Source organism: Gekko japonicus, unplaced genomic scaffold, assembly GCF_001447785.1.
Source record: "Gekko japonicus isolate JY-2015 unplaced genomic scaffold, Gekko_japonicus_V1.1 scaffold104, whole genome shotgun sequence".
NCBI lineage: Eukaryota > Metazoa > Chordata > Lepidosauria > Squamata > Gekkonidae > Gekko > Gekko japonicus.
In genome coordinates, this window is record NW_015176454.1 from 1,379,756 (window position 1) to 1,398,950 (window position 19,195).

At 48.7% G+C, this 19,195-nt stretch overlaps 1 protein-coding gene across 3 annotated transcripts in view; it reads left to right on the plus strand.

Moving 5' to 3' along the window:
• Window positions 1–17,016, plus strand: part of DNAJB2 (DnaJ heat shock protein family (Hsp40) member B2) — a 28,421-nt gene extending 11,405 nt beyond the window's left edge. For 2 of the 3 annotated variants that reach the window (XM_015426911.1, XM_015426912.1), the window contains 9 exons: window positions 1,938–2,047; window positions 3,503–3,556; window positions 4,183–4,305; window positions 8,536–8,625; window positions 8,922–9,027; window positions 11,488–11,558; window positions 12,783–13,010; window positions 14,663–14,717; window positions 16,609–17,016. In XM_015426911.1, the coding sequence (XP_015282397.1) occupies window positions 1,938–2,047; window positions 3,503–3,556; window positions 4,183–4,305; window positions 8,536–8,625; window positions 8,922–9,027; window positions 11,488–11,558; window positions 12,783–13,010; window positions 14,663–14,691 (811 nt within the window). In that variant the 3' untranslated portion in view covers window positions 14,692–14,717; window positions 16,609–17,016. The remainder of the gene's footprint in view (window positions 1–1,937; window positions 2,048–3,502; window positions 3,557–4,182; window positions 4,306–8,535; window positions 8,626–8,921; window positions 9,028–11,487; window positions 11,559–12,782; window positions 13,011–14,662; window positions 14,718–16,608) is intronic. The other variant, XM_015426913.1, reaches the window with a different exon arrangement.
• Window positions 17,017–19,195: the final 2,179 nt, after the last annotated feature.

Sequence of the window (19,195 nt, forward strand, 5' to 3'; positions counted from 1 at the left end):
TTCCGCAGTTTGTAGGGACTTTTCGGGGCTGCTGCCCCTTGCTCAGACAAAGAGTCCTTGCCAGATGAACCAGTTTCGAGCTTGCCGCTGGACCTGCTGTCTTCTTCTTTTTTCTCTTCCTCTGACCTTCCCAGCTGCTCCTTTAGAAATTCTTGAGCTTTAAGAACAGAGTCAATCTTAACCTTCTTCTCTTTGATCTTAAAATGCTACTCCTTCTGGAAATAGCCATTTGTATCCAATTGAATTTGTTTGGAGGAAGAGCACAAGTTCTTTGTATTTCTTTCTCTGTTGCCTTACTGCAAATGGAATATCCTTTAGCGTTCTGACCGCATTGTCCCCCACCTTCAAGGGTGTCACAGCCACTGCTTTCAGGACAGCATCCCTGATGTGCCCCTTCAATAAGAGCTTTTGATGAAATTCCATTATTCAGCCTCCTCTAAGGCAAGCATATTAAAATAAATATGCAGACTCATGGCTTAGTTGTCATCTGAGAGCCTGAGGGCCAAGGTTTGTATAGATCCGGTGTTTTGGGAATTCATTCAACCATGTCTTTAAACAACTGGGTTGGTTAGTCACATACCTTTGGTAAATTGTGTTATTGTGGGAATAAAGTGCTCCCTAGTGGAGGAAGCAGAGTAGTGCGAGGCTGTCAGCCAAGGTGGAGGCTTCTTCTAATGACCCAATGGGCTTTTTCAGTGGCGGCTCCATACTGGTGGAATGAGCTCTCGGAAGAGATCAGGGCCCTGCGGAACCTTTTACAGTTCCACGGGGCCTGTAAGACAGAGTTCTTCCGCCAGGCCAACTAAGGAACCACCACCATTACCAGCAACAACTGAAATTCATAGAGCCCTGGCCCTTGGCTTGCTATTGACAGCCTGCGCCTGCCGATTATATTTGGAGAAGGTCAGTGAGCTGAACATCTAGATAATCTATTGAATGCCCTCATATGGTACCACCATCTCTATCAAATTCAACCAACATTGCTAGCGCTTTATGATAGTGTACTGTTTTTTACAATGAACTGTTTTTAGATGTTTTTATGGTAATTTAATTGTTATTTATGTGTTTACTTTCATGTAAGCCACCCTGAGCCTGCCTTGGCGGGGAGGGTGGGGTATTAATTGGATAAATAAATAAATAGAGAGCCTGGGAGGACAGAATGGAGATTCTTGGTTTGCTTCCCACAATTAGAAAAAAACACCTTTGGATATTTATCTGCTATTCGGGCATATTCATTGCTTTATAGCTGTTGACCTTATAACCGTAGCTTATTATTTTGGACTTTGCATATCTTAAACATCATCACGTTACATGTTAATTTCCCTGTCTATAAATTTGAACCTTATGCACCATTCCAGTGTATTTGAAAAAGTGTGCCTTGCACACGAAAGCCATACCTTGAATAAACCTTTTTGGGTCTTAAAGATGCCCCACTGGACTCTAAATTTGTTCTTCTTTTTCCGAGATCCTAAGGAGTATCTCCCTTACTCAGGCCCAAGTAAAGTTGGACTTTCTCTTCTCACGAAAGCAGAATGTCCTGTGGCCACTAGAGGGAGTCCAAAGGAAAACAGCATGCAAGAGAACCGAAGCGTGTTTGCTGTGGGGAGCCCTGGCGTACACTAATCCTGCCCTTGACATCTGCAGCAAGGAAAGCCAGTGGAGGACTAAGGAAGGAGAGTCACTCTGTTTTCTATGCCTGTTAAGGCATACTGCCAAAGATATGCTTGGCCCAGTGGCATTGTGGGTTGTGGAGGCAAGGTGCCAAAGGGTAGAGAAGAGTGTTTGGCCTGCACATCGTCCCTTCAGGATTGCACCTAGATGCAGTGCGATGGAGGAATAAAGTGGATGCAGGGGTGGCCACATTCCCTGTGGCTCTGAATCTGGGCAGGCCGACACTGCGCACTAATGATGGTTGTCTTTTGGGGATTATACAACAGGTACAGGAAGAAAGCTCTGAAGTGGCACCCGGATAAAAACCCAGACAACAAAGAATATGCCGAGCAGAAGTTCAAGGAGATAGCAGAGGCCTATGAAGTGCTGTCAGACAGTAAGTGCACGGCTGCTTTATTCCACCCAACCATGTCCTCTGTATTTTGATTCCCTTGGGGTCCTGCCCCTGGATGTGGGGCCATTTCTGCAAGTTAAACAGATCTCTGAATCCAACAAACAGATGTTGTCTGCTTTCCACACAGTGACGATTCTCCATGTAGCTCTCGTTGCCAGTGGAACATCCACATGGCAGTTATTCCTGCACTTTCCTTGCCTCCTCCCTCTCATGGCTGTCATTCCTCCTCTCCCTTTAGAAAAATGACAATTGCTAGGTTGCCATTAAAAAAAAGCCCTCTGATGATGCAGGGGAAATGGTGGCCGTGGGATAGCATGGGGTTGAGGGAAGAAAAACGGCGCCAGCGGGAGTGACCTGCAAAAGTGCCCACCTTCCCATCCGTCCTGCCTGCAAATGCATTTGTACTGCAGTCTTTCCAAAAGATTATATCAAACCAGGTTTGGGAAAGGCTGGATCTAATCAGGGGACAACTGGGAAAGTGGACAATTAGGGGACAGTGTTGTGTGGATGCTCCAGAAAACCAGTTCCTGTTTGGATACCAAGCTAGAGCAAAACCTCTGAGTGGAAGTAGCCTGGGACTTCTTTATTGGTGGATTTCTTGACTGGTGTGGTTTAGGAGCTCAGACTCTGAAGGGCAATATCTGTTTTTTGTATTATAACAGCCTGCCGTTGGAGAAGAAGTTTAACATATTCCCTTAAGCTTAGGAGGGCAACTGAGTATTGGGACAGGCTGCCTAAGTAAAGCTGGGCTTCTTTTGAAAGATGCGGTGAATTAAACAAACTGTGTTAGACTAAACTCTCTCAGTTTATATTACAGATGGGGTTTTTAGGGTTGCTGTAATGATTTGGGAGTGAAAGTGAATTTTTGAGTACTCTCTGTAAATACCCTTTATGATTAACAAAAATAGTGTCCATTAGTAACTGGGAGAGGTGGCCAAACTGTGGCTTGGGAGCCCCTTGTGGCTCTTCCACACATATCATGTGGCTCCTGGCCAGGTGGCTGGGGAAGGGAAGGGGTGGCCTGCCTCCCCGTATGGTCTTCCCTCCCCCAGCCAGTGTTCCCTTCCCTGGGTAGGCTTGGGGGGGGGGGGGAGAAAGAAAGCAACTTTAAATGCATTCTCAAAGCCCCCCACTGAAGCCTACAAATATCATTAGACAAATAAATATCATTATCAATATCTGTTTTTACTCCCTTTACCAAAAACAAATTTGCATATTTTCCAATAGAAAACATGTGGGTGATATTCCTTCATGTCCTGTGGCTCTCAAACATCTGTCGTTTATTCTGTGTGGCTCTTCTGTTAAGCAGGCTTGGCCAGCCCTGCTCTAAGCCTCCATATGCACAGCACGAGTGTCACTCCATGGCAATGCTGAGGCTAAAGCCAGAGACCTCTTTTGCCAGGGAGCTGCCTAACCCTGTGGGCTTTCTGATTTCAGAGAACAAGCGTGAAGTCTATGACCATTATGGCAAAGAAGGACTCATGGGTGCTGGTAAGCTGCTTGGCCATAATTTGAACTACAGTGTGGTAAGGCAAATGCTGCCTGAATCAAAAGAAACAGCAATGTTGTGCAGGTTTTGTACAGCTGTGAAATGCACCAGGCTTCTGTATCAGCTGCTTTTTCATTAGCATCACAGGCGGTGAGTCACAGATTCATTCTCAGAACCAACTTGCAAGGGCTGGGTTGCTTAGGAGTGGAACACAGCTGAGCCCTCCGCCAGTCCCCACCACAAAGCCAAGGCAGAGAAGTGGTGCTTGTGGCCTGGCTTGGCCTCGCAGAGGCCAACGGAGAAGTCTGCATTTGGATAGCTGGAATCTCATTGCAGCCAAGAGAATTGGGTTTTGCTAGAGTCCTCATTGGCATTGTTGTTCTGTGTAAAATGGGTTTGACAAGCTGATCTGTGCTGCTCCTGGCCCTACTGATCATTAATCACAGCCTGCCACGTGTCTGCTGAGGCCTGCCAGAACAGCAGGGTGCTGTGCACAGCTGGCAGGGTCTGATGTAAGAAATCTTTGCTACCTGAAAGCCCATAGTCTCAGCTTTGGTAAACAGGCTACATTTTATTCTTTCTATTAAAAATGATTCATGTGAACATCTGGTCTCTGCCTCTTCCCCAGGTGGACCCAGTGGGTCCAGGGCTGGCCCAGGAATGCCTTCATACACCTTCACTTTCCGCAGTGCTCGTGATGTCTTCCGGGACTTCTTTGGGGGACAGGACCCTTTTGCTGACTTCCTTGCTGGTACGTGCAGGCTTTAAGCATGAAGCTGGATGTAATGCCAGGAGGTAACCCATAAAAGGAGAGAAGACCATATCTCTTGCCTCTTCAGCCGTGGTCATGAGGATAGTTGTTGAAACCCCAGAGGTGGGAACACAGCCACATCCGTGGAAGGGAGTGTAGACGCTACATAGCCCTGAGCGGCTCTAACATAGAAACTTTATTAACAATACTGCCACATGAGGAAAGGTTAAGGTGCTTAGGGCTCTTTAGCTTGGAGAAACGACGACTGAGGAGTGACATGATTGAGGTTTATAAGATTATGCATGGGAAAGAGCAGGTAGAGAAAGAGGTACTTTTCTCCCTTTCTCACAATACAAGAACTCGTGGGCACTCCATGAAATTGCTGAGCGGTCGGGTTAGAACGAATAAAAGGAAGTACTTCTTCACCCAAAGAGTGATTAACACTTGGAATTCACTGCCACAGGAAGTGGTGGCGGCTACAAGCATGGACGGCTTCAAAAGGGAATTAGATAAGCATATGGAGCAGAGGTCCATCAGTGGCTACTAGCCACAAGGTATAGATAGGGACTCTGGGGCAAGTGATGCTCTGTCATCTTGGTGCTTGGGGGGGGGGGTCAACAGTGGGAGGGCTTCTAATGTCCTGGCCCCACTGGTGGACCTCCTGATGGCACTGGTATTTCTGGCCACTGTGTGATACAGAGTGTTGGACTGGATGGGCCTTTGGCCTGATCCATCTTTGGCATCTCTTATGTTCTTATACCTTAAAGGCCAAGCAAAAATGATAACAATAAATTTTACAATCAACATACAACAAAGAATCATGGATGAAACCCAGCCCATCACTTTGAACTGCCCACAAAAAGAGCCAATGCATAAACCGTTGCAGGGAGAATGTGAACGTCTCACAAGTAACGTGGCTCCGGGCTCTATATGCAGCCGTTGAATAAATTATGCACATCTGTCATCACATTATGAGACAAGGATTCCGGATGTAACCTCATTTCTAGATCTTTATCAATCATGTCTGTTGTATCGGTCAATATACCATTTCACAAAAAGGACAACTTCAGATGATATCATGGACCCCTAAAGGGTTCACAGTCTGGTGTATGACAGTCCACATAAATGGGCTCCCAACTAAATAATATTAACAAAGGTAATAACTCAAATGTGACTGCTTTAGTTGGAGAATGCCTCAGCCTTTTTTGTGAAATGGTATATTGACTGATACGTGGCTCAAAAATGATGGTCACAGTCACAGAACAGACCGAAAAAAGAAGAAACTGTGAGGTAACTGCGCTAGAAAATATTTAAATAACTCACAAAATTTATACAAAAATGTGTACAAAAAATCTACATATATAAATACACAAGGCAATTGAAAATGGTGTGACGATGGTGTCCGGAATGATCCATCGTTTCGATACTATTCTTCTTCTGAAAGTGGATGAAAGCAGCGACTCTTGGTCTGTCATTTCAACAAGTAGGTATCAAAAATTTCATTAATATTCACCAATGTATCATAACTTAGTTGCAAGAAATTCTCTGAAAGAATGTTCCTAGGGCAAAGTGCTTGTATAATGCCTTGAAACAAGGTCATATCCAGAATCCTTGTCTGATAATCTGATGACAGATGTGCATAATTGATTCAACGGCTGCATATAGAGCCCAGAGCCGCATTACTTGTGAGACGTTCACATCATCCCTGCAACTGTTTATGCATTGATCTGTACTACGTGGCTCTTTTTGCAGGCAGTTCAAAGTGATGAGCCGGGTTTCATCCACGACTCTTTGTTGTATCCACGACTCTCTGTTGGAATGTTGATTGTAAAATTTATTGTTATCATTCTTGCTTGGTCTTTAAGACATTTGGTAGTATTGTTAATAAAGTTTCTGTGTTAGATCAGCTTAGGGCTACATAGCATTTATACTCCTTTCCACTGAAACCCCAAAGGCAGCACACTTGAGAGATACAACAAGAAGGTATTGCATAAACAGGAGCTACGAATGGAATTGCTGTTCAGTTGGGTCAGACAAACCAGTTTCCCCCCAGTTGTGACCAGAGTAGGGCCATATGTGAAGAGTGCAGTAGAATACCCCCAGTCTCTGATGATCTCGCACATAACGTACAACAGGCCCATAGCCAGGTTTTTTTTAATTTGTGAGGTCTTTAAATAAGTCGGGGGGCACCCCTGCACACCTCCACCTCTAAATCCCCCCCTCTGGAATCCTTTCCGGAGCTCAATGTTGGAATTCAGAAGCGATCCTGAGCTGCCGGAGCTTTCCTTGGGAGTGTGCAATTTCGGGATCACCTCCAAAACCCTGTAAAGGTATTCCCCGCACCCCAAATCCCCCTCTCTGTAGGTCAAAATGGAGTCTCCCTTTGGGAGTGCAAAGGGTTAAGCGTTTCCCATGGCAGGTGCAGCTTGCAGAGGGGGAGGCAAGTCAGCTCGAAGCACTCGCACGGCTATCCGGCTCACTAGCAGCCCGCAGGAACACTGAGGGCAAATTAGCAGTTGGCTGACTGCTTGACTGCTTGGCCCCGAGGGCCCCCCCCCAGCCCCATGACCGGCCGAGGCCGCCCAAGCGTCAGCGGGAGGGTGGGTGCTGCACGGCCCTGGTGCTGGATCTGATGGCTCCCATCCAGAGTGGGGTCCCCGCTGAGGAAGCGCCTGCGCAGTTCTTCGGCAAGCCCAGCCCAGCAGTGGGCGCCGTGGGCGCTGAAGAGGGCAGGGACGAGCCCACGGAGGTGCCAGCCCTGCTGCCCTGTCGTGCAGGGAATTTGTGCTGCGTGTGTCCGGAACAGATAAAAGTGCCAGCAATAGAAAGCAATACAGTCCACACTGTCTAGTGCTAACTATATACAGTTTATTTACAATATTTATATTATTCTGGTATACACCGACAAAGTGCTTCACCAGACAAGTCATTCAGGAGAAGGGAACAGTAATACAGCATATGTACACTTATGTACATTTAACAGCCAATGTACATTTAACAGGGCCTGCTGAGTCATTCCTGGTAAGCATTCTAGCTCCTGCCAGAACCGGTCTGAGCCAGTTACAGTGGCTGTCATTCTTGTCAGTCTAGATCACTAAGATCACTAAGATGTCTTACTGGCATTGCATGCCAACATGCCCTTCAGTGTGGAGGCATCCATGGCCGACCACGGGAAGCCCGGCAGTGGCTGGGAGTGAGATGGCCTGGCTGGCAGGGCCGACCCGGAAGGCCGCTCCGTCCAGCTGAGGATCCCCGCCGCCACCTCCTCGGTGCCAGAGAAGCCAGCCTCGCTGCTGGCCCTCGCCAGCCATTTTGCCATTGGAGGCTTAGTGAAGCTGTCCAAAGAGGCACGGGTCAAAGGTGAAAGCTCGGAGAAGGGGAGGGGGGTCCTCCAGGGCCCAGGGAGTCATGGGGCCTTGGCAGGAAGTCGGGGGCCAGGCCCCACCGTAGCTCTGGGCCTGCCTTCCAGAAAGTTCTGTGAAGAACGTGCTACTGTCCAAGTTTGGGTTTGCCAGATCAGGTGGCATTTTCTGATTTATTTTCCATGTATTCGCCTCATCCTTAGGAAGCCTGGTCTTACATTTTGGACAGTTCCCAATCCAGGCACAAGTGAGGCTGAAGCCTGCTTGGCTTGGTTACTATAACAGCATGATATTATTTGAGCCTGCTGAATCCTATTGCATGCTGAAGCCAATCATTCACAATCATTCCAGGAAGGAGAGGATGATAAAAACTAAATCAAGTAGGTGAAGGCTAAAATCCACAGTGGGAGGAAACAAGTGTTAAGTCCCTCCTTTTGGATCAGGTGCAGACTCCAGATCTCTTCCAGCAGACAGATTAGTTGTAGGTAAGGTGTGGCCATTGGCCTTTGCACAGAGCGTTGCTTCTGAAACCACTTGTCTCATGCAGCCACATTAAGGAAGTGCCTCCCTCTGCATGATGGAGCTGGAACTGCCATGAGGCTAATCAGTTCCAGTGCTGCAAATGGGTGGTTTTCTGTACTGGGGAGACTGGAGGCTCATACAGGGAGACTGAGAGATGTAGCACAGATCGTTGAGAATCCCTGGTGGTATTCACTGCCTACACACCTGCCACTAGCCCAGTTCCCCCAAGGCAGCATCCATAAAGCAGAGTTCTGGGTTGATACGTCAGGAGAGGGGGGGGGAAGGACAAACATGCACACACTGCCCTGGAGTCCTTGGTGCTGGTAACGTCTTGATGTGTTTCCAGATGATATGTCCCCGTTCTCAGACATGCATGGAAGTGGACCTCGACATCCTGGAGCAGGGTCATTCTTCTCATCCTTTGCAGCAACACCAGGTAAGAAAGAGAAAGTGCTGGAAACATTTCCTCTTCATCTTTAACTCACGGTGGCCTCCACCTTCAGCCCTTGGTTCCAAGTTCCACTGACCCTGTCTCGTGCTTTTGTCTGTTGTTTCATTCTTTCTTTACAACAGATCCTAGTGACCAGTTTATCAGAATCCCACCCACAGACTTTCAAATAAATGATTGCTCTCCAGTGTTTCATTTCCTGTGTTGCTTTTTGGTCCTGTTTATACTGGCCCAGTACTACCTGTGTCCTCCCTTGCAAATCATTCTGGTGCTGTATGTTGCAGAATTCTTTCCTTCTGGTCTTGGGCCCGGTATCAATATGGGAATGGGCTTCCGTTCCATCTCTACATCCACTAAGTTCATCAACGGCAAGCGCATCACTACCAAAAGGTAAGTTTAACACATCCTTTCTTACCTGCTATTTACCTACATATGGTTTTGTTTCATGCCATCTTTTGCTAGTTTGTAGTACAGTTTTTTGGGTCGCTTCTCCAAAACCGAGCTCTCCTCACCTGCTTACTTTTGTACTCCTGTATCACTGAAATATATAGCTAATTCCCTTCCAACAGCAGTGGGTTTCTGCTCTTCCTGCATAGTAGGCAGCAAGGAGAAATATAGAAGCTGTCTTAGAATCAATCTGACTCACACCAGTGGTCCATCTAGCCTAAAAGTGTCGAACTCATTTGTTACAAGGGCTGGATCCGACATAAATATAACTTTGTTGGGCCGGGCCATGCGTGCTATAAAATGTAACACAAGGTACCAGAGATATAAACTTTATAATGTTGATTTCAGATGCCTAATGGCAATAGCAGACATGATTGGATTAGGTATGATATGCAGAGGGGAAGTAGGTGTGGAGATATTGGTAATGAGACAGGAAACCTGTCAGCCTCTTGAACAAAGTTACTCTCAACAACACTCACTGAAGGTGATTTATTGAAGAATACAGATGTTCCAGCTAAGAACGTCGTGAAAATCCTCAATTATACCTGGTTCAAATGTAGTTCCCTCCAATCACACTGACCCTTCATTCCCCCTGAGCTAGCGTGCCTCTAATCCCACCCCCACCTGCAAATCATCTGTTTGTTATCTCAGCTAAGGCACTAAGCAGGGAGACACAGAGAGACAGACCCAGGCCATCTGGGCGGTATCCCTGGGAAAGGAGGGTATCGTCAGGAAGTTACATGAGACGCATTGCCCTGCAATAAAGCCATCCTCACTCGCACACGTTCACACTCCCCCCTCCCCTGGAATTTCCCCCAATACATGGCAAAGGAGTCAGCGAGGTTGACAAAACCTAGGTCTCAGTTCCATCCAGGAGGATTCAGCCCAGGAGAATGCAAAGAATAAATGGACATATGTCTGACATTGGAAACCACAACACTCAGTTGCTGACCTAAGAGGAGTAGTGCTCTTACAAAGGAATTTCAAAGGGAGATTAGAAAGAGAGACTGCTGCATTGAGACCTAGTTTTCCTGTCTTGTTACCAATGTGTGCTATTATCATTTGGCATCTGAAATCACTCCACTCTCCAAGATATAAGGACCAATCCAAGTGTTCTTATTCCTAATCAGGGTTTGGGTTTTTTTGAAAGAAAATAAATCCAGATAGGACAGAGAAATCCAATCATTTAAAGAAGAAAAAACAACTTTTCAGAATAAGCCAGAATAATTTCCTCAGTGTACATTGTGCTTGTCAGAGGGAGGGGGGAGGGAGGCAGGAAACAGGAAGCAAAGAGCCACTGAGAGAGCTGGGAAAAAGCAAGCTAGGGTGCAGCTGCAGCAGCAGACCTGGGAAAGGAAGCAGAAGAAGGAAGCTGCCTGGGGGGGCCTGTTTTGAGCCCTGTGCGGGGCTGGACTCGGCCCACGGGCTGCACGTTTGACACCCCTGATCTAGCCCAACATCGGTCTGTTCTAGCTGCAGTTTTCTAGGGTTCCATAAGGAGATCTCTTCCCAAGCTCTGATACTGAAGACCCTTTAACTGGAGGTACCAGGGATAAATCCTTGGTGGCCTTCATGCTCTCAAAACTGATTTTGAAGTGGTGAGGCACCAGGTTTAATCAATAGATGGACCATCCTCTCTCGGTTTGTTCCTTCTCCATTGCTTCCATGGCCTTGTTTTCTTCCAGCAGTCTTTCTGCCTTGCGGCTGGCTGCTCCCCATCGATCCAGCTCTCTCGCAAATGGTTTTTCCATCCCTTTCTGGTGTCACTGGGGTCAGCACAGCAGTGTTTCTCACAGGATGTCTTCCGTTGCCTGTTGCCCCCGATCTCTTTCACTGGGGAATGCTGGGAACCTTGCGTGCAGTTTTTTTTTAACAGAGAGCTTGCGCTTCATGCAGGCCATCTAGGGAGTGGGAGAGTGGTGTGACATTGGCACGGGCGTGGTCTCTGACCCCCTCCTAAAGCCACACAGACGTGGAAATTTAAGGGCAAAGAAGCATCTCTTTCTGAACTTCCTTCTTTGCAAGTCACGTCAGCATGATGGGGGCAGTAAGGGTGCCGTCACCCCCACAAAGGCAGTGTGGATCGGGGTGTGTGTGTGTCCCCTGCTAGGGACATTGTCTACTCAGGTCTTGGCTGGTGAGGGAGGAAGTCCTTCCCAGATGCTCAATTTCCCTCGATTAGGGCCTGCCAGAAAGTGTGTGACTTTGTGCTCGTCTCCATTCCACCCAAGAGGAGAGGGTTGCTTGGAAACACCAGAGTGGGGGTATGAAGAGGTTAATAAACCCATTATAAGTGAAGTGGGGTCATAGTGCAAGTCAGCACTGAGAAAAGGTAGGGTGTGGGTTTGTATGGTTTCGGCATTCTTCCCAAAACTCTTCTTTTGCTCCTTATATTGTCAACAGGATCATTGAAAATGGGCAGGAGAGGTTGGAAGTGGAAGAAAATGGGGAGCTGAAATCTGTCCATGTTAATGGTGAGTAGCTAGATGGGGAGAGGTGTCCCCAGCTTCTTGGGCAAAGTATATTCATCATTGCATTGCTTCCTTCAACCTGACATCAGAAATCTGAGTTTCCTTGGGTGCCTGGTGTCTTCTTCATGGTTTCTCCTGTCCTATCTCCCAGGAAAGAGCATAAAATATCCTTGTCAATACAGGATTTGTTCTTAGAGTGACATTTAATCTATATTTATGGTGAGAGAAAGGTGTGAGAATATGCTGTTTCCATCAAATGTTGAATTGGTAGATGTCTGCAGATCAAGTGTCAAATATTTGGGTCTGAAATGATCTGCCCCGTGATTCTGTGGCCTCTTTCAAAACGAGGGCTGGCTAAAGAGGAGGAGTTTCAGGCTTTTGGTGGAACAGTCTAGATTTAAAAGGATGATGATTTAGGACCTAACTTACACCATTCTGTTTTACGCATGTCTACCATAAAGACTTTTAGTCAGATGTGTAACACCCACTGAGAACTTAATTCTCAAGTAGGTAGGCCTCTGCTTTGTATCTGGACCATGGCTAGATGGGCCAAGGGGTAAATATTGCCCCCCCCCGGGTTGGGAAAATGAAGGGGGGAAATGAATGGCCTGAAGGGGGACACACGCTATGCCCCCAGTCTGAATCGGAGCCCTGTCAGCCCCGGAGAATTGAGTTCCCAGCAGGGAACTTGTAGCTGATGTCCATAAAACATAAGGTCTAGTTAGGCCCTTAGTAGACATAGCTGGGGATTTAGGTTGCCAATGTCCGGGTGGGACTGAACTTTAGAATGAAAGGATTAGCTCCCCTGGGGGAAGGGGCACCTCTGGAAGGTGGATCCATGCTGAGTTCCCTCCCCAAACTCTGCCCTCCCTAGGTATTGCTCCCTTATCTCCCGGAATTTCCCAAGCTAGAGTTGGCAACCCTACCAGTGGGAACTGAAGAGTGGTGGAGAGCGATGGGAGCAGGGCTGTGACATGGTGGAGTATTGGGGGGGGGGGGAATTTAGACCTGGAAGCTTTCTGGATGGGCTCCTATCTGTGGCTACATTCCCAGCACCCGATACTCCAGTAAAGCATGGAGCCTATTGGAGAAGGGAGATTGTCTAGGGAGGTCTGACTGAGGCCGTAGTCACAGGGGACAATTTGTGGAGTTAAAAACAGTGGTGGGAGAGGCTGCTGGGGTCGAGGGCTTCCAAAATACTGTTTGTTCCTCTGCCATGTCTTGTAGGGGTTCCAGACGATTTGGCGCTAGGCTTGGAGTTGAGCCGGCGGGAGCAGCACGCTCTCCAGAACCGCAAGTCTTCACCGCCTCCTCCGCAGACACCGGCTCCGCCCCCGCCTCACAGCTCGTCCCCTGTGATCTTGTACACGGACAGTGAGGAGGACGACGAGGACCTGCAGCTGGCCATGGCCTACAGCCTGTCCGAAATGGAGGCCAAGGGCCAGCACAGAGCAGGTGCGAACAGTCCTAGGAAAAAGCCCCCAGACAAAGCCCCGTTGGCACAAGGGAGTCCCGCCACAGAGAGACAGGCGGGAGGAGGGCCGTCCAAAAGCTCGGGGGCTGTGGGAGGGAGTGGGCGGGGGAAAGACTCTTCCCCCAAGAAGAAGAAGAAGAAGAAGGAGGATGCACGCTGCCGCCTTCTGTGAGCCAGCCAGGACCCTGAGTGCGCCAGGCGGTGGCAGCGGAGGAGAAGCAGAGTCTTGGAGGACTGGTGGGATCAGCCAATTGCAGGGTTCCCCAGAGGCCCATCCAGTCCAGGAGGTGGCGCTGCTGAGTAAAGGGCAGGAGCAGAGTCTGTAATTGTGTGTGTGTGTGTGATTGCCATGGAGAGGCCTCAGCCATGCAGCTCTTGCACTGAAGGGCCTGGCACCTCGTGCAGGCTCAGACTGCTGCGTGGTCTTCCTTGCTGTTTTATCGCACGGCTTGGCTGCATGGCTCTTTCTTTCCTCCGTATTGAATAGACTCACCTTGGGGGCTTGCTTTTGGCTACCTCTGCTTGCTTGCTTTCCAAGCTGAGCCTTGGGCATTATGGGAAGAGGAAGTGCTGCTTCTGCCCAGGATCTTGCCTCAAAACAAGGCTTTTTCATGACTTTTGTGAGGTTGGTGGCCATCTGGGGTTCTGTGTCCTCCTTTTGTGCTGGTGCAGACAAGAAATAGGTGCCTTTTCTCCAGTTGACTTGAGCTCCCTTCCCCTTAGACCCGGCACAGAGATTTTATGCCTCAGCAACTGCCACAAGAGTGGGAGCGGGGGCGGCCTCACACACAGGACTTCCTTGTGTCAAGGGCAGTAGCACAAACTGGCCTTTCAGCATATTGGACCATCCATCCAGTATACAGTAGCTAGGAGCAGACCAAGGTGCCGAGGGTGTAAAAGTACACTCAATCCAAAGACAATATTCCATTGCCTGTTGGTTAGGCTGCAATTCAGGCCTCTTTTAGTGGATACCTGAGGCATTAAGGTTCACAAAGTAAGCCTTCACATGCGAATATCCTGGGCAAAAAAGTGAGGTGGCAAACCAGAAAGTTCTTCATACTTGAACAGCTTCATTTGGCATTATTTACCACAAGGGGTGCCAGTGTTGTTTGAGAAGCACTTCCTGTTCCCAGATGAATGGGGTGGGGGGAGAGATCAGCTTCCTGAGTCTTGGCCCTGTCACTCAGATGTTGGCTTTCAAATGGGAACAGGAAGTTAGGATTCTGCGTTCCTCTTCTCTGCCTTTTGTCTCTATGGTTTACCATGTGTACGGCACCTTCCTTTGCAGGAATCGGTCCGTTATCGCCTACCCTAAATTCTGTTTGTTGGTCTCTTGCCTCACTTGCTTACACTGCACTTCCCACATAATGCTGTAGCTTCCCGTCTCCCATTCTCCCTCTTGCGTGCCCCCCGCCAACCTGCCGGAAAGGGTGTGGTGGGTTTGCAGTCTCCGGATCTTCCTTTCCCTCTTGGTCCCCCCTCGTGGCAGGCCCTGGGTAAGGCTTCGGTAGATGCTTGATGTAGGAATGTAACTTGTTGGTGCCCTCTCTCTCTCTCTCTGCTGCCGCCGCCGCCGCCACTTGTCTGCTCACCTGCCCATCCGTCCCTCCCTCCCGTGCTTCCCATGCCACAGACCCTGACGGACAGGCATATTCTGTCTGATGCCCCTCCATGCTGCCTCCCTGCAGGTAACCCTCAATCGTTGATTTTCCCTGTTTGGTTGGAGTGGCAACATTCTTCACGGCTGTGTGTATTCTGTACATCCCTAGGGCTGCCTTGTTCAGGGACCGTTCTCATTTGGGCTGATCCCCCCACCCCCCACCCCGTAGCTGAAAACTCGCTTCCATTCTCCCCTGTCGCTTCTTCCTTGCTCCCGAAATATTCAGATAATTTGAGAAAACTTCCATTGCAGAACTAGGAAAAATCTACTTACAATATATGTAGACATACTTACTGTGCATCATTCTGATTATTAGCCCCAGGTTTTGTGTTTGCAGAATTTGAATCTGGGTTCAAGGGGGTGTAGAATATACACAGCCCAGGTGACTTTGATGGTGGGAAGGGACCTGCCCTTTGGGCTCCTGTATTACCCTGTAGACTTGATGCCTCTTCCATAGTTTTTCTCAGAGAAATGCCTGTATAGGATACCTTGTTGAAGGGGGAGGGGAAGAGTCAGTCAGCTAGCTAATACTACCATTTCTTACCGATGATTTTCATGGCTCAGTGAGCAGGCTGAAAAGGGGTTATTGTGATACATGTCAGGACAGGTGACTGCTTCAGGGGCCACTCTGCCCCCTAATTTAGCAATCCATTGCTTGACTTCACGTGTGTATAAATATCTTGTCCTGTTTGAGGGCCAAGCTATGGTCCAGCTGCCAAAGCCAGCCTTGAGCAGTGCCCTCAACAAATGCAAGCTACTCTGAGATCCTTGGAGGAATAACTTGTATACACAACAGATAATTTGGGGAGTGATGGCAAGTGTGCCTTAGTGCTGTGTCCCATTTGAGGCTTCACTTCTCTGCAAGCACAACTCTTGCCGATCCATGCCCCATAAAAATAGGGGGGAAATTCTGAACCAACTAAGCAGAAACCTCCAAAGGAAGTTTAGAAAACTTATTGAGAGCCAAAAGTTAAAAACATAAATATACAAAAGAGTGTTTATTACAAAGACATATAAAAACCTTGTAGGGGCCCAAATAAAGCCTCATAAAATGTTCTTCAGAGGTCAAATAGTACCAAATAACAACAAGCAACAGAGTCCCTGTAACACATTTAAGGCAATTAACAATAAAAAGGACCAAAATTGGAATGTTCCAATATGGAATTGAATGACAGATATACAACTACTTCTGACACAAGGTCAGATATGTGTGTGGCCCCAAACAGAAACCTTTTTGTGTGTCCTTCAATTCCGAAGAAGGCTCTTGTGAGCTGAAATGCGGCAGGTCATACACTGTCTTTTTCTGTGTATTTGAACATTTTATGAGGCTTTATTTGGGCCCCTACAAGGTTTTTATATGTCTTTGTAATAAACACTCTTTTGTACACTTATGTTTTTAGCTTTTGACCCTCAATACATTTTCTATACGTGCCCTATACCTGTTTCTTTGGCTTTCGGATGCGCCTCAATAAAAAAGCAAAAGGAGCCGTTTGCAGCAGAGGCTTTTGGCATGAAGGGTTAGGTGTCGCCTTGAATCCTGCTGTGGTGGCATGAGAGGGAAGGCTGCCAGTCACCAGAGCGACTTCCCAGCACCGGCTCTACCTGTGCACATCCCCTTACTTTGCATGTTCTCGTGCACCACTTCACGAACCGTGGCTGCTTCGTGCCTGATGATTTTTAAGCCTGGGCCTCCGTTGCAGTTGGGCCTCAGTGGTAAAAACCCTCCCCTTTTCAGTACTGCAAGTGGCACTTGGAGGTGGGTGGTTCCTGCTCAGTGGCCCCAGTACTCTGGGGAAGGGGCCACAGCCCAGGCCCTGCTTGCTGTCACACACTTTTCACGGCTGTCTGATTCACACGGTGTCTGTGTTTCTTCCCCTCCCACTCACCCCCCGTCCCCATTTCCTTGCTTGTTTCCCCAGGTGTGTTCTGAGTCTGGAAGAGCTGTGGGGATGGCCTCTCTAGACTTCATGCTCACAGAAGGCTGCTCAAGCCTGGACTTCGCTTTCCCGTTCCCTCCCTGAGCCCTGCCCTGGGGATTGACAGGCTCCACCTGCGTGACTTCCTCCCCCTTAGTTCTCTCTGCTACGGGTCATTTAGCAGCCAGTCACTCCGGAGGGTCAGGCTGAGCACAGCCTCCGGTCTGTGCGGGTAGCTCTGCTGCGGCTCCTGATTTCACACCACTCAAGGCATCCTCCAGGCCACCTTTTCCACTACCCTCTTCCAAGAGAGGAGCCTGGGGCCAGGCTGAAGAACAAGGACCTGGCTACAAGGCTGGACAAATGTGAAGCAGTCACAGGGGGGATAGTGGGCACAGAAGGGAGGCACAGAACCACAGGGGGGATAGTGGGCACAGAAGGGAAGCCCCTGACCAAGCAGGGCTGCGTGCTGGTCAATCCTCAGTGTCCTCTTTGGCTCTCAGAGGGATTGAGTGTGTGCAGTGCTGGACTGTGTATGTTTCTATAGGTGTGGGGCTGGGGGTGTTAGATAAAGGGAAAGATGGGCTTCTGTCCCATCGGCACGAGGCTCAAATGGCCGTATGCTCCTATAGCCAAGGGCTATAAACCAGGCTCTCCCTCCCTCCATGCAGCAGGGAATTTTTCTAAGTAGGCATTGCAAAATGAGAGAGAAAGGATGGCATTAGTCTCTTCCCACAGACGTGTCCTTTCTTCCCTTTGGAGGCAAGCCCTTCCCTGAAAGTAACAGGGTTCAATTAATACAAGCCTGCTCTACAAATTTGTAATTCTGGGGTGGGCAGAAGAGGGAGGGGGGACTGGTCTCTTTTTTAACTGAAGTGCTTGCTCAGTGTAGAAAGGAAGATGTTGTCAATACACTTCTTTACAAGTAATGCTGGTTTTGGTTTCTACGTAGGAGTGAAGAGTTTCAGCTTTATTAAAAAGCACACACACCACTGGTGTAGCAAACTGCTTAAGGAAACTGATGTGTCTCTCATAGTCCCCTTTTCCGTGTGCATCCTGAAAAGTATCTCAGTAGGAGAAATCTTCTCTGAATCGGTCTAATATGTATGGCATCCGAGGAGCCTCAAAGGGCGAGGTGGAGGGGGGCTGGCTCTCAAAGGACAGGAGGTGGGCATTTCCAGAGGTCATTTCCTTTTACATGGCTTACATACAGCTAGTTAAAGGAATAGCTCCACCTAAAAAGAGGCCAGAAGATTTCCTTTGTTTTGCTCTGTGTTGAAATTCCAGTAGGCAGCAACCCTAAACTGGGCTCGATTGCCCAGATGAATAGTTTTGTTCCTGCACCTACCAAAGGCCCATTGTCTAGTGAGGTGTTTTTCTTGACTCTGAGTGAGAAATACAGTTCTAATGTTTGAGTACTCGCATTACCTGGAGCCATTCTTAACTGGAAAGTACAGAAAGGCTCAAGGGTCTAGGGCAATCCCCCTTTTGTTGAGTCCTATTTGCATCTCTTTCTAGAAAGAACTCATCTGAATAAGCAGGTGAATTGTACTATTTTATCCCACAGAGACTAGCCTCAGCCTGCCAGTGAGCTTATGGCTGAATAAGGTTTGAACTCAAGTTTTTCCAGGTCCAATAGTTCCCAACCTTTCTGGCCCTGTGGGCACATCTGGAATTCTGACACAGCATGGCGGGTGCAGCAACAAAATGGCTGCCATGGCTTCACTTGAGTAAACACACTGCAGCTGCTTGTGCTGTGGTGGCAGCTGCTGCGGGAGAAGCATTTTTTAAAATCTGCACAGCCAATCAGAAGCCTTGCTGGGCAAAAGCCGTAACTGGCCCCGCCCACTTCCTGAAAACACTGGCTGGGCACCAGAAAAGGTGTCAGGGAGTGCCTTTGTGCCCACGGGCACCACGCTGGAGACCCCTGTTCTAGCCTAGGCTTGCCAAACCGCGGCGGGGGATCCATGCGTCGTCGCAGAGTCGCTGCCGCGGGAGGACAGCGATCCGCACTGTACCGGCGTAGCGTCACATCCTGGCAACGCCGGTGCAGCGCAGATTGCTGTCCCCCCGCGGCAGCGATCCTGCGACGACGCATGGACCCCCCGCCGCAGTTTGGCAAGCCTATTCTAGCCCCATGCCTAATAAACACCTTGGCCCTTCCCCCACCTACATAAACAGTGTGAGCAGGCCGGGCTGCAGCTGCACAAACGCGACACAAAACCTTTATTCACATCAAATACAAAAATTAGACTTTCTAGAAATGTCTCTTGATGTAAGTAACACGAGGGGAGGGGGAGGAAGGACACAATGGGGAGTAGCTGTGGTGCCCCCCTTCCCCTACGGCGCCCCCATTCTACGCTTTCGGTACGGGAGAGAAGTGCTGCGGCTTGGCTTGGCTCCAAGCTGAAGAAAACAAGGGGGAGGTTGGCAATGGAGAGTGACGTTGGTAGAAGCAGCATCTCCCACCACCTGGTTGTGGCACACGCTCAGAAGCCCCCTTGGACTGCCTAGAGGGCCAGGTGCTGTGGGGAAATAATAAAAGGGGAATAAGGCTGGCAGGGGCAGCCAACATTCTTCAGCAGGCATC